This window comes from Erithacus rubecula (genome assembly GCF_903797595.1).
Source record: "Erithacus rubecula genome assembly, chromosome: 2".
NCBI lineage: Eukaryota > Metazoa > Chordata > Aves > Passeriformes > Muscicapidae > Erithacus > Erithacus rubecula.
In genome coordinates this window covers 94,249,604-94,264,199 of record NC_136685.1, presented here as the reverse complement: position 1 = coordinate 94,264,199, position 14,596 = coordinate 94,249,604, and the positions used below count along the sequence as shown (strand labels likewise).

Genomic DNA, 14,596 nt, shown 5'->3' with positions numbered 1-14,596 from the left:
CATGGTCAGAGCTTTCTCCAGGAAATAAGAGCTCTTTCATCCATGGCTTATGTAGAATTATGCACTGGGTAAAATGCACACACACAGACAAGAAGGGACACTTGAGCCTAGCAAGGCTGCACTACTTTTCCCTGGATTGGATTTCTGTGGGCAGTTGCTATGCAGATGGAAATAATGCTTATAATTAATTGGTTTGGAAATATCTGTTTTGTTAAAAAGGGTGTGGGGCAGAGGTTCTTATAAAAAATTGATTCCCTATGACATTAGAGCTTTAAGACCTTACTTATCACTCCAGGGCCCCTTCCACTCCCCGTGGCCCCATGGGTTCCAGATCCTGATGATATGTTTCCAGCCATTCTTGTAGGGGATCTGTGAAGAGGAAAGACAAACAAACTCAGCCACAGCTTTTCACAATTGCGATACTCAGTGAAGAGAAGGGTAATAAAATGGAATTTCCTCTAAACCTCAGAGACCAGATTTAACCTCTGATTCATTTTCCCAGCAGTGAAAAACCAGTGCCTTCTGCTACATTGCAAAGGAATGATGTGTGAGAGAAAACTGTGCCCATTTTGCTTTCCTGAGGATAGTGAATAGCTGACACAGAGAGAAGCAGCAGCATTCCTGTCACACTGCATGAATTCAACAGCCTTGGGAAATTCCAGTGCCTAGTTCTGCACATCTGATGTTGTGAGTCAGCAAAGGCAGAGACTTTGAGGAATGAGGTCACCAGACTGCCTGGAGTGAAAGCCAACAGTCAGCACAGAGAGCTGATGATAAACAGAATCTGTGGGTCTGTATCTACAATACTGTGGTTTGCAATATTTACAATACAGCTGGAGTTTCTGCTGCTTTCCTCCTTTTGCTGCCACTGGTTTAAGTCAAAAGCAATTAACTTTTGCCAGTGAAACCAAAAGGGTGGAAGTGGAAAGGAGAAGCAAACCCCTGTTTTCTGGCTCTACTTATGCACACAGGTGGTGCTGGAAACAATACCATGGCAAACTCTTCTCAGGTAAAGGCCCAGCCTCTAATCATTTCCCCTCAGGACAGCCCCTTGGGTGTCTTGGCATTTCTTTAAGTGGGGCAAAGACCGATTCTCCTCTCTGCACACACCAGGAGCAGCAGGAGACTGGAACAGAACTGGGGACCCTTCTGTCCCTGCCCTGCAAAGAGGCAGCTGGGGCCTTCTCTGAAGCTTGGCAACCCCCATCTTTCCATTCTGTAGCCCTTTGGCTACAAGCAAGTGCTCTCCAAGAAGCAGCACGCTGGCTGTGATGACAGCACCAAGCATGCCATGGCACAAGGGGACATGAACCAAAGCCAAGCTCATGGAGACAGCCAACAGAGAGAGGGGGATAAGGCAGAAAATAGCTTAGGGAAAGCAACATCTCCTTTCCAAAGCACTTTAGGTTCCAAGATTCAAATGTTTTGTAGCTATCTTGCTTGACAGCATAGCTATTGTTTGGTTTCCCTCTCCACTGTTAGCTCTCCCTGTGTGCGCTGCAGCTTACTGGGCTAAGCCATGTTCTGACTTCTGGCTGTAAAAATCCTTAATTTCTTTTGATCCATGTGATAAATTGGTTCTCAGATCATCAATATTAATATTCAGCCAGGAGCAGTTCTGCATGAGTACAACAGCTTTAAAGATGGAGAAACACTGTTCTTGAACCAGTGATTTACTTTTCACACAGTGATTTTTGGCAGCCTGTGATTGAGCTGAACAAATGTAGATTTGCATCATATGACAAATCCCACAATTTCAGCCAGTGCTTCTACTTGCATTTGAAACACAAAAGCACATTTTTTAACAGTCAACATGGAATGAAAATCTCCAGAAATATTATATTTGCTGCCGAAGTGTCCCAAAATAAAAGTAAATTTAAGTTGCCTTTTCCATTAGAAAACAATATGGATTCGGATATCCTTCCTCTTTTTGTTGTGCCAGAGTCTTTCCATCTCTTGGAGTTTGAACTGTGTGCTTTCAGCAATCCCCCCTGAGTGTGAAGCTAATCCAAATCACTCTGACTGGAACAGCAGTGCAGCTGCCCTGTAGTGGATGGTCAGTACAAGATCTCCAGGCAGGAACAAGTCCCTGATCTTACCTTCACAGCTCCTGTGATGGTGTAGGCATGACCCTGAACAATCCCATTCTTCAGCTCTATGTTCCTCCTTGCCTGCAGAAGGGGGAAAGCACAGCTTTTAGTATCACACAGCCTTTTGCAACTTCCCAGCATTATAACAGTAAGCCTACAAGCCAGAATGAGATAATTGCATCCTCTTACCAAAGAGAGGTGTGTTTTAGCCTTACCAGAGTTGATCACAAAGCCATGAAGCCAAAATCAGGCCTGCTGCAAGAGACCACCCCTCTACTGCAGTGGAATTAGCCAGGAGAGAAGCCACAGCCCCCTCTCCCAGAGACCAATCCATCTGCATCTGCCCAAATGCCTCTAGAGTCCTTACCAAATAATCACATATATCTACCTCCTGCTGCCAAGATCCCTTTGGGCATCCACAAACTGTAACTGTTTTACAGAGTGATGATGGGCTCCCTCCCAAGAGCAGCCCTTGTGCAAACACAGTAAACCAGGAGAGGCATGTGAGAGCCCTGTGACCCACCTGGCCCGGGGTGCTGCACCCCATGAGGCACTGAGACCTGTCAGCTGCCTTCAGGATCTCCTTCAGGTCAGGAGGGGGGTCCCTCAGAGAAAACTGCACCTGGACTCCACCTGTCAGGTCCACTAAGGCATCTGACAGGTAGCCTCCATTCAGGTTCTGGTAGGAGCCACGCAGCCTATGGGAAAATTTTAAAAGATAAAAAAAAAAAAAAAAAAAAAAAAAAAAAAAAAAGTTAATTAGTCCTTGCACTGTTTTGATAAACAATGCACAGTGCTTGATTTGAAAACGAACATGTGCATCGAGGTGGTGAGCACAGGGAGCCCAGGGTGGGCAGACATTGTGGCCAGGTAATGAAAGGAAACGTGATCAAAATACTTGGCCAGGCACAACACATGGAAGGAACAAGACAAAGGGGGAGCTTTTTCTATGTATTCATCTCCATCTGAGGCAGTCCAGAGCCATTTACAGACAGTGGAAAATAATAAGGTGCATCTCATGCCAGCAGAGACATTTTAGGGAGATGAGTTGCATCTCATCTTGAAGCATCCAGTTTCACTTTTCTGAACAGGAAGGGAGCCAAGGGTGACTAGTTCAAATGGATGCTTCAGGTCAAATGGAGCTGAACTGTTAGTTTCTACATTGTACTTATACAGGACTCTTCACAAAAATTGCCAGTATTCCTTTTGCAAATGAGAAAAAAGGAAAGAGAGGTGAAGGTATTTACCCATGCTTCCAGGGCAAGGCAGAAACGAATTCTCAGCACTGTTCCCAGTTCACTCTGCTAGAGTGCAATAATAGGATAATAATTTAATATGGCCAACAGAGTCCTTGTTGTTTTTATCGTGTGGTTTTTATTGAGACAGCAAATAAGCTGGAACATGCTGTACTTAGAGCAGGTAGAGCATGCTGTTAAACCCAGCCATACACACTGTATTTAATGAATGTAATCAAATGAAGTCTGCAGCTAATTGTATTTTGAAGAGTTGTCCTTGTCCTACACTGATGAAAAGAATTTGTCTTGGGCACTGGGGAATAACTTCTCAAATGGGAATCTCATAAACAGCATTGCTTGCAACTTTAATTTAATAGAGGTTTGGTATGCATTGTAATTAAAATCTTATGCAGCAAATTGATACTGAATCCTGAGTCAACTTTTCTGATGTATCTCAGGGCAAAATGCATCCTCTTCCTGAGTTGCTCTCATGCTGCTTTAACATTTGCTTATTCCTGACCAAATCTGCCAAAATTATTTTCTCTTCATCTCCTCTTCACTGCATTGCAAATGTTACACCAGCCAAGTACCAAGTTCTAGCTCTTCATCCCATCCCTAACATAGGACTTTTTCTTCAGCATTTTTAATAATGGGAAATGGGCAAATGCTAAGGGGCCACAATCTGATCCCTTCCCTCTCCAGAGGATTTTTAAAAATTGTTATCTCTTTATTGGGCATTACTTACTCTGCATACTCTGGAACCTCAGCTAAGAGTCAGAGCTCTCTGAGAAGTGAGAGCTGATCAGAGTCCTAGAGTATGTAGAGTCAGAGTATGTGTTGTGCCTGGGCATGTTCTTCAGTCTTGCTTCCTCCCATTGCCTGCTCCAAGTATCCACCTGATCTCTGATTAGTGACTGTAAACACAGCTAATCCATGCTTAGACTCTGCAGTTTTAAACAGAGGACAACATGGGAAGGAAAACAGAGACAAAGGATTTTGCCTGAAATCAGGAGGACATTCCAGGCCCTTTGGTGTCACCAACCACTGCCCTGCTCCATTTGCTTCTCAGGCATTAACATTCCAGAGTTGAACTGGGTAGATTTAGGGCTGGCTGCCTTTAGGGCTGGGTAGAGTTAGGTCTAACCCAAACACCTCCAGTTTCTGTTGGCCCCAGGTTTGCTGCAGCCACGGTTCCCTGCATAAGCACAGCACCACGTAGGCAGCTCTCAGCCTGAGCTCCTTCCTGTGTGCTTTGCACAAGGCAGAGGCTGAAACCACCCACAGAAAGCATTCAGCACTGGGTGGAAGAACAGACCAGGTATATTTACTTGGCATATGCTTTTTCCAGCAAGGATGGCCAGAATTCATTGGAAGTTCGGGGGTGTACAAACAGGTATCTTCCATTTAGGATTGGCAGCCGGTCATCTATCACTACATCCACCCATTCTCCATATTGCCAGAACTGGAAATAGATAAAAAAAATATATATATTTCAAAAGGAGAGATAAAATAAAATAATGACCCTGTTCTAAGCACTTATGTCCATGCCAAGGAAAAGCCTCCTGAACTAGCCCAGGGATTAATCTAAAACATGGATATGTGCATGGATATGAGCTGCCTCAGGCTAATGGTCCCCATTGGTAAACAAACTACCAATGGACTGAATTCTCCAGTGGCAGGGAAAGTTCTTGGGGAGTACAGCTAGTCCTGCAATCAATGGGAGGAGAGATACAACATGGGCAATGTGCTAACATTCTTGAGCAATAGCAAGATTTCAAGAAGATAAAGAATGACCAGCAGGTGGATTCTATGAGCCTCACTACTCAGCCACACTTGAATTTTTCCCCACAGTGCAGCTCTTGGCTAGAGAGTCTTTGTCAAGATCCAGCCTCTAAATTTTCTTTTCTCTGTGTTTCAATTAATACTCTGACACGCTGTCATGGAAGGAGACAGTGCAGTGACTAAAGACTGTTTTGAGGTGTTATCCATCTCCTTGATGGATGTGAAGGACACAGGCAGTCTCTCCAGCATGTGGACAGAGCAGGTGTTTCTCCAGCTGATCCAGCTGATGAAACTTTTCAAGGGAAAAGACAGGAAAAGAGATCTGCAGGGATGAACTAAAGGAGCCATTTCCAGAGTCATTAGCAGATTAATGTAGCTTAGCATGATTCGAAATCATAAGAGGCCAAGCTCTTATTTGCAGTAATGCTAAGGACTCTAGTGGAAGTATGCCAGCAATAGATTTAGTCCAGCATGATTTTATTTCAACAGCTTCAGTCAATGAAAAACCCCAAAATGAGCTGTTCTGCTAGAAAGCACAAGATCAGATCTGTCCAGCAGCAAAGCATCTTACAGGCTGCTCAGCTGAAAGCAGGTCTGATCCTACTTATGTTCTGTCTCACCCAGGCCTCTCCCTTCCTACATTAATAGTGGCAGGAGGTGGTGGGGTGGGAACCTCTGACTTGAGCTCCAGGAGAGATCTGAGGCTTCTGCTCCATTTTGGCAGGAGGGGGCTTGAGGAAAAGCCTTCCACTGGCTGTCCTCTGAAGCAGAGACAGGCAAAAGGGCTGTCCAAAGGGAGATGCCCTTTCAGCCACCTAAGGAGCCCTTCTGTCACCAGCAGGAGCAGGTCTGCATGGAAACAAGGTGTGACATCCAGCCACACCTCCCCACCGTGCTTCATGTGCAAACAGACCAGGCAAACAAGGAGAGCACACAGAACTCCCTGTGGGGATTATTGCAGCCCAAACCCACTGAGGGATGTTTTTCCAAAAGTCAGGCTCCTTGGCCAAGCTCAAGCTTGGAGGCTGTCTGAATGCAGCACTGATTTCCTTCAGCTGGATAAAGTCACTGCTGTGTCCTGACTGTGACAGACCTTCAGATGGTGGTCTCATCTGAGCTCACAAGGACAGGAAAAGCCCAAGTGGGAAAAAGAAACCTCATGGGAAGTCCTAGCGTGCTCTGGAAGTACAAGAGTGCTACAGGAGAAGCCATTCTCCTGCTTTCAGACAGGATCACTTTTTGGTTTGAGTCTGCTTTTGTTAAATTTCTTTATATCCCTTTATGGGATTTAAGTAGTGCAGCTGTGAATGTGGTAGTAAACAAAACCAAGAATTGCTATTTAGGCAGGATGCAAAAATTCGATCCCACATTTATGATAAGCCTTTTATATCAGGACTTTATTTTCCTGGGCTTAAGAGGAGGAAAAAGAAATGGACAGTCCCAAGATGACAACAACACATTTAGGGTCCTGATGGTGAAGGGGGAAATGCTGTGTGGTCATTTTGCCTCCTTTTTTCCTTCCTGAACAGGGATCTTAGAAAAATCCACTTCTGGAATCGAGTAAGGAATTGCATGTCTATCAACTATCACCAATCTTTTGTATGCTGTTAAAAGGCACTTTTTGGATGTTTCCTGCAAATGAGGTCTTGACCATTTATGGTCTTTAGGGATTTCACTTGTTTCTTCCTGAGAGCAGGGACATTAGCATGGAGGGCAGATCCCTCTGGCTGAGAGCTGATGTGCTGTGCAATATCTCCCTGTATTCCCCTGGAGAATCCTTCTGGGTTTTCCAAGTTGAGGTGTTGCTCCTCACTGTCACCAGGAGTGACACACTCTGCCTCATGGGCACCACACACAGAAAGGGATTCCTGTACAAACATGGGACTAACTTAATCCCTGAGGAAATAACATCACTGTAATTATTCCCTAGATAAAAACATTGCCCATCTTAGCTACAGCTGAGGAAGTGCTTAACACCCTTGACTCTTACAGCTGAAGTACAGGAACAATGGAGCAGCCCCTTGTATCCCTGAGAGGCAACATGCTCCAGCTCCCAAATGGTGGGAAAATAAAAGTTATAAGCTAAAATTTTTATATTAGCATATGATATGCCTTGTTTGCAATTCTTCACTGAGCTGAGGACTGGTGGCTTAGCCTGTGGATGGCAGTAAAATATCTTTGATGGAATAATTGAAAGGCATTGCAGAGAAGCATTTCCATTCAGAGGAGCTTTCTCAGGGGTTTATTGCTCAAGGAAAGCCAGAAACAGTTGCATTGATTTGCAGATGAGATGACAGGGAAAACATTTTCAAATACTGTAAGGTATTTATACTGCTTAAGATTTAAGGATTGTGCCTAACTAATCTTTTCAAAGCTCCCATGAAAGACAATCTAGCTTGCAGTCTTTTAATGTGTTTTAACCAGACTGGTGTCCCTTCAGCTGGTTTATCTCATAGAGTGTGGCAGTGTATGCTGGAAATGGGCCAAGATAGGAACATCTGGTATTCTAAGAAGCAAAGAAACAGACCAAAATTTAGACTGTCCACAAGATAATCCTCCTGGTGCTGCTCCACAAGAGCCTAGGAGGTCAAAAAAGTCGCACTGCCAGAGCTCTGTTTGGTCCTGAGCTGCATAAAACAAAAGAGATTTGTGAAATAAGGGGGATGAGGAATGGCTGAGTTTATCCTGATTTTCTCCACATCCAGTTTAGCTTCTGGAGTTTAGTGGTGCTGCAAGCCCTTCTAATCCCAGCAGATATTTGTTTGACTCAGATACAAGCAAGCAGAGCCTGCCAGTTGCTACCCATGTCACCCTTCTGGGAGATTCAGACAATTTTAGGAGCTGGTAGAAAGTGAGATTTACTAAAAAGCCTTGTTCCTCTCTCTGAAACAAATCTCTTTTCAAAATATCAAAAGCCTGTTCCTCTGATCTGTCTCCAAAGACTTGTAATTTCCAGCCATTTTCAACAAGCTAAAAGGGCAAGGTGAAGTGGGGAAACAGAAAATGAGGCCAAATAGATAGTGCAGGTGAGATGACAGCCATAACAGACTGCCCAAATCACAGCAGCCACCAGAACACCATCTAAAACATATATGTACACAAATCTATCTGAACAGCTGCTACTGCTGCCTTTGCAGTCATCACTTTCAGAAAAGGGCATCAAATTCCCTGAAGTGCAATTGCACCACCTGGAGCACAAGGAATCATTAAAAAATTCAGGATTTGCTGCAAAGTTCTGAACTGGAAGGCAGCACTGAAGAACCAAAGCACTCCAGGATGTTGAGATGTGGGGCTGCAGCTGGGACCCCTTTGCAATCCAACCAGCCAAGCTGCAGTGGTGCCAATCCACAGGGAATACATACCCGGAAATGAAATATCCCAGCATAATCGTCCTGGAATCCTTGGTCCTTTGGCAAGACATTTTCCAAAAACTGTTTTCTCAGTGTCAAGGAGCCCAGGGCAGCCAGCATCCAGCAGTCACCTCAGGGGAGGGAAGAAACCAGTGCACTGTCAGCTACTTGCTGTTGTGGATCTCAGCTGGCTCTTTAGAAAGAGAATGGGCTGCAACATCTGAGAACCACTTTGCTAAAAGCAAACAGCATTCTTCTGTCTCCTTTTCCCCCTCCAAGATGCTGAAGCACTGCCCAGGATTCACCAGCAATGTCCACTGGGAGCCCTGCAGTCCCCCAGACACTCTTTTGCACTTTCAGGCTGCTCCTATCTTTTGTAGTCATGGACTTGCAGTCCAGAACAGGAAACCTTCAAACTTGAGGAAACCTTCAACCTTCTCAGTGGAGTGGGAAATGGAAAGGCATTTCTTTCTACATGGGAGCAGAGCTGCTCCCAAAGACAAACATGGTCCAGGAGCACAAGATGGAACTGACACAGGGTGCAGATATATACTCTGATACTGGAAAAGTATCAGAGGAGTTGAACAGAAATATCCCCAGGAAAGAAAACACTGACAGTCAAATGAAGACATTAGGATGGAAAGAAAATTCAGCCCTACAGAAGCTGGAGCTGTGCCTGCTTACCTACTTACACTTAACTGTGTTTGACCCTTCTTGAAGCATCTGCCTGATCTCAGCTGGATCTCCATTTCTAATCTTGGCCTTACACAGACAGAAGGCAGATGCCAGATAAAAGCAACAAAGATTTGAGCTGCTGCATTTGGGAATCCTGTTAAATATCTGCAATAAGTTGTGTGTGGATTTATGCCAGTCTAGATTGGCCTGCACTGATTATTTACTACATCTTCCCACCAAACACTTGGAACATGGCAAGCAGTCACAGGTTATTGCTTTGTGCAGATCTCTTCTAAATCAAGGATATCACCTTACCTATTTCTCCTTGCATGATATCAAATCTGCTAACTCCATCCATGATCAAATAAGGATTTCTCTGAAGTTCCTGGAGGAAAGAAAATGCAAAGAACAGTGTAAATACCCAGCCTTTGCCAGCAGAGTGTTCTTGCCCCTTGAAGACCTTGTCTACCATTTCCACATCTGAAAACTGCTTTTCTTGAGCCCTGATGTTTTGCTGCCTTCCTCCAAAAAAAAGGAGATACTCAGTCATCTCTACTTTAATCTGCTCAGATATTCCTGGGGATGGGGACTTGGGGGTGGGTGCTCCCTGAGTTTTCATTTGGGTTTCTCTAATGCTACTGACACCTTTCAGAGAGAGCTCTGAGCTAGGCATTGAAATCATGCAGTTTCCTGGGGCACTGCAGGGCACAGACACACAGGTCTCCAAGCAAAGTGGAATAGGGTCTGCACTTCAGCTCAGCAGTGGGTCTGGGAGCATTTTACACTCTGAGCCTTTTGTGTTCCCATTGAAGTCTAATACAGGTCAGCCTGGGCTGCTTTTCTTCACTCTGGTGAGGGAGATATAGAAAGAGAGCTTAATCTCTGTCTGCAAAATCCCATAGGCCTGGCTGACATTTTTGATTCAGGGAGAATTTTCCTTAAGAGTCTTGCTTGGGCAGTGAAGGGGGAAGCACTTCAGAGCTTGGCTTTGCACACAGGAATGTGAGCCATTCTCTATTCTGTGGGATATCTGAGTGCTCAGGAAGGAGCAGCCTCAGCATCCCCCATGAGTAACCCTTGGCACTCTCCATCATGGTAAGGCTGTTTTGAAAGAGCAATCAGCCTGAAATAGGCAAGTCATCACACATGTAAGAAAACAAAGAGATAAAAGGAAGAAAGAAAAGTCCTGGTAAGAAAAATAATGCAGCAGCCCTTCCCTGAACAGGCCCTGGCATTCCTTCTCCCAGCTGATCTCACATGCTGCACTAAAATGAGACCAGCTCACAATGTGACTCATGACTTGCATGGCTGTGTGAGCTCAGCATTAGCAAATGCTGTCAGCTTTCTGAAGTGGCTTCACAGTGATCAAACCCCTCTAAAAGTTTCCCTGTCAGGAAAAGATGCAATTCAACATCACTGCTCCAGGCTGGTGGGCAGATCATGCTCCCATAGCACTGTTGATGTGGAGGAAAGCAGCCTCAGCAGGCCAGTTCCTTAAGAGATGCTTTTCTACAACCATCTCCACCTATCACAGGACTTTGAGGATTTGCAGCAAGAGATTTACCCATGGCATGGGAGCAGGGCTAAGATGTGTGGTCACCAGCAGCAGTGGTTGCTCATTGCATAAAGAAGAAGCAGCACTGAGCCCTTTTCCCTTCTGCTCTACATCCATCCCAGCTTTATCATCTCCCTGCCTCTGTTTCCCAGAGCAGTTTGTGCCCCTCACCTGGACGAACTCAAAACTTTCCACAAGCAGGAAAGATTACACTGCATGGCAAGGCTTTGAACATGCCTGTGCTTTTGAGTCTGTCTGACTTGCTGGTAGCCATCCCAGAAAACCAGCAGCATAGAGGAATGGGTATTTTTACTTCCTCCATCATTTCTGAGGGCTTTGAAGTCTGAGTTGCCAGAAGCAGGGTGGCTGGGCTACAGTGCATAGCTGACACAGGGGTAAGCAGCACCCAGAAGCATGAGCCTGAAACTAATGGGAAGGCAGCTGTGTCTTCATGGGATCCCTGAGGAAAGGGCTGATGCTCTGCTCTGTGCCAGGATGCTGAAGCTCATAAGTGCTCTGTGGATCCTGCTAGCCTGTCGTGGGGACCAGCTGAAAAGGCAGCCCATTAGATGCCTCACCAAATATTCTATTGCCCACCAAGGTGTTTGACTCCCCAGGGAGCCAACAGGGATGAGCTGAGTCATTAAGCAGGTTCCTTGCTGACAGAAACTGGCAGATCAGTCTAACACCAGAAAACACACAATCTGCAGTCAGCCCCAGCCTGCACGCCCTGACTGTGCACACAGACATTTCTGTGTCAAAGGGAACTCTCCAAGCTGTATTCCCCACCACCCTGGAGCTCTTCTTCCAGGAGTTTGCACTCCCTACAGAGATGGCAATAACTGGGACACAATACAGAGTGTGTTGTTGCCACTGGCCAGGGGAAGGGGCTGCTCAGCAGCTGTCTGAGCCCACAGAGGGCTTCTGACAGAGCACAGAGCAATTGTGATGGGTGCACTGCTCTGGAAATCTGGACCTTTTCTACCAGGAGGAAAGGAAGTCTCCAATTAGCTCCTCTTTCTTCAAAGGCAAGAACACAGCAGCCATAAAACACCATATCATCCATTATTGCAAAGCACAGCTAAACACGCAGTTACCACCACACAAAATGTGCAAGCCTCACTATTTCCTACTGCTCAAATTGCATGACAAAGAGAGAAACCACAGCTTTAACTATTATTCTGTTCAGAAGCATTGCCCTGTTTCACTGAGATGAGGCTTTGTGGCATTTTCATGGAGGCTTTTCAGTTTTAGCTGGAGGGGGGAAGAAGAGGGAGCTCAGGGAGGCACATGGTCTCTTCTCAGAGTATCTCTGAGCCCAGCAGTGAAGGCAACCATATGGGCTGCAAGTCAAGCACTCTGCCTGAACTCATCCCCCCAGGACAAAGCTCTCATCACTCGCTTTCCCTGGCCCACTGAAGGCTTCATTATGAATTCAAAAGGAAAGAGAAGTTCAAGTTCAAACCAGTTCATCCTCTAGAGTATGGTCTTACCACAGAAGTACTGTTCAACTGAAGGGCAAAATAGAAAATTAATCTGAGAGGTGGAAGGAAAGTGTCCTGTACATGCATTTATCTCTAAATCTCTTTTTATAATTGCTTGAATCTTTTAGGGAAGAACAAGTCCCTAGAAGGAGCTGGAGGTGAGTAGTGTAGATGTAGACCACACACAGACATGCAAAGGACACAGTCAAACAGTTCTGTGAAAAACTGGAAGCCTGAGGTGGGATTTCCCAGGCAGTGTAAGCCAGTCTGGCTTCTCTGGTTGGGTGCTGGCCACTTTTCCACACATTTCCCCACTGGCCCAGCATGATCCTGAGTGCAGGCACAAGGCTACTGAGGGTTAAAAGGCTGAAGCTGACTGTTTGCAGAGGTACCTTCTGGTCAGTTCACCTTAACCCTGAAATAAAATCCCAGCCCTGTTGCTGCTCCTGCCACAGGTGCACATGCTCCCCTTCATTGTGTTGCTCCCCCCTGGTGCAGCCCCACCATCCTCACACATCCATCATGAGTCATGGTGCTCCCTGCTCAACACACACCAACTATGACAAATCAAAAGGCTGCTATTTATTGAAAGCCAAACTGCTCTCAGCTGGACAAATGTTAATTCAGCAGCACTGCTGTGCCTGTAATGGTGTTGCTGTGGATTAAGAAATAAACAGAGAACTGCAGTTCCCTGGGCTGAAGGCCTGCCCAGCAGTGTGCTGAGGAGGGGTCAGTCACACTCATACATCCCATAGCCACAGGAAACCTGCACAGAAAAAAGACAGCTGGGGTAATGAGGGCAGAACAAAGGATAAAGTTAGTGCAGGGTCTGGAGCACAATTCTCATGAGAAGCAGATGAGGGAACTGATTTTTTCAGCCTGAAGAAAAGGAGGCTCAGAGGGGTGACTCTCTACACCTTCCTGAAAGGAGGTGGTGGCCAGGTGGGAGCTACAGAGTCTCTTCTCCCAGGTAACAAGTGACAGAACAAGAGGAAATGGCTTCAGGTTGTGCCGGGTTTATGCTGGATATGAGGAAAAAATTCATTCACTGAAAGGGTGACCAAACATTGGAACAGCCTCCCCTCAGAGGTGGTAGAGTCACCTCCCTGGAGGTATTTAAAAGAGATGTAGATATGGTAGTAGGGGACATGGTGGCTTGGCAATGCTGGATTAATGGTTGGACTCTGTGATTTTAAAGGTCTTTTCTAACCCACCCAATATAAACTGTGCTGGGCCACACCAAAGGTCTCCAGCAGATTGGAGAGGGAAAGGATAACTGACTAAGCCAAAATTAATAGGAAAAATCAGACTACTCCCAAGGGGTTTGCTTGTACTGACAGAACTCAATTCCCTGCTTTACAGCAGAATAGCTCAATTCCTAATTGCCTGATTTCAATATAAATGCATTGGTTGTGTATAAAAGCTATGGTCTGCTCCAGCTCTCTTTTGCATTGGAAGAATGAGTTCACCACACTCCACACAGGTGTGGAGCCCACAAATGTGAAAGCCAAATCCTGCTGGAGGATGGATGGATGTCAACAACCAGACAAAACCAGAAACCAGCTCAGATTTCACCTGTAACCTGTTTGCTTTGTGTGGCTATTTGCTAAAACAAAGGAGACAAAGACAAAGGAGGTGAACAAGGGAAGGCTCCAGTGTGTACCTGAAGCCTTTGAGAGGCTGTTTCCTTAGAGATCTTGGAACCTCCTCCTGGGATCATACAGTAAAATCTGGAAGTGCCATGATGTTACCAACTACCCTCCAGCCATATAATCCTGCCTGAGACTCCCCAGCCTGAGAAACAGGGAAGGAGGAAAGTCAGCAGACCACCATAGCAGCCCTGCTTTCCAATCCACCTAGGATGCACAAATTCCCCCTCACAAGCAGCTCTCCCCAAAGACCATTGTGTTGGAGTCAGTGAGTCAGGGGTCTTTCGGAATTCTTCAGAGAGAAATGAAAATGCAGGGATTGAATTAAAGCCTTTGGATGGATTGAATTATATTAAGCCACTCACACATAAAGTAGACATTTAAATAACAGTAAGTCAGTAATTTTAGGGTGAGTTCTAATGCTTTTAGTAAGTGAAAGGTTTCAAATGCCAGAGTAGCAGAGTGAGTTCTAGTGAAGGTTGAAACATACTGGTATCTTCAGTGGAGGCTCCAGGCCCACAGTTGTAGACAGTGCTTAGTCATAATAGAGCTATAGTAAGAATATTGCTTACATTTTTCAGATAGAACAAGATAGATTGTATGTGTAGTGTTATACATAACTTGCTGTGCTAAGAAACTAGAATTCTAATAGGTTAAGGAGTGGTGGTCCAAGATTGCATCTTAGCCTGTTGGAAAAATCCTGTATAAGAGTATGTATTGGGGAGAGTTGATGCTTTTAGCCATTGGTTTTTCCAGGGCTTCTAGCCATTCACTTA

General features: G+C 45.4%; 1 protein-coding gene across 7 annotated transcripts in view; it reads right to left on the bottom strand.

The window, feature by feature from the left end:
* The window catches only part of LOC306798508 (calpain-13-like), a 60,407-nt gene that overhangs the window by 22,452 nt on the left and 23,359 nt on the right, over window positions 1-14,596 (bottom strand). For all 7 annotated transcript variants that reach the window (XR_013773370.1, XM_079298614.1, XM_079298619.1 and 4 more), the window contains exons 4-9: window positions 9,448-9,517; window positions 8,470-8,588; window positions 4,654-4,787; window positions 2,614-2,788; window positions 2,100-2,171; window positions 284-369 (exon numbers count right to left, since the gene is read on the bottom strand). Coding sequence is in view for 6 of the 7 variants with exons in the window: in XM_079298614.1 (XP_079154740.1) it covers window positions 284-369; window positions 2,100-2,171; window positions 2,614-2,788; window positions 4,654-4,787; window positions 8,470-8,588; window positions 9,448-9,517 (656 nt within the window). In the remaining variant the exon portion in view is untranslated. The remainder of the gene's footprint in view (window positions 1-283; window positions 370-2,099; window positions 2,172-2,613; window positions 2,789-4,653; window positions 4,788-8,469; window positions 8,589-9,447; window positions 9,518-14,596) is intronic.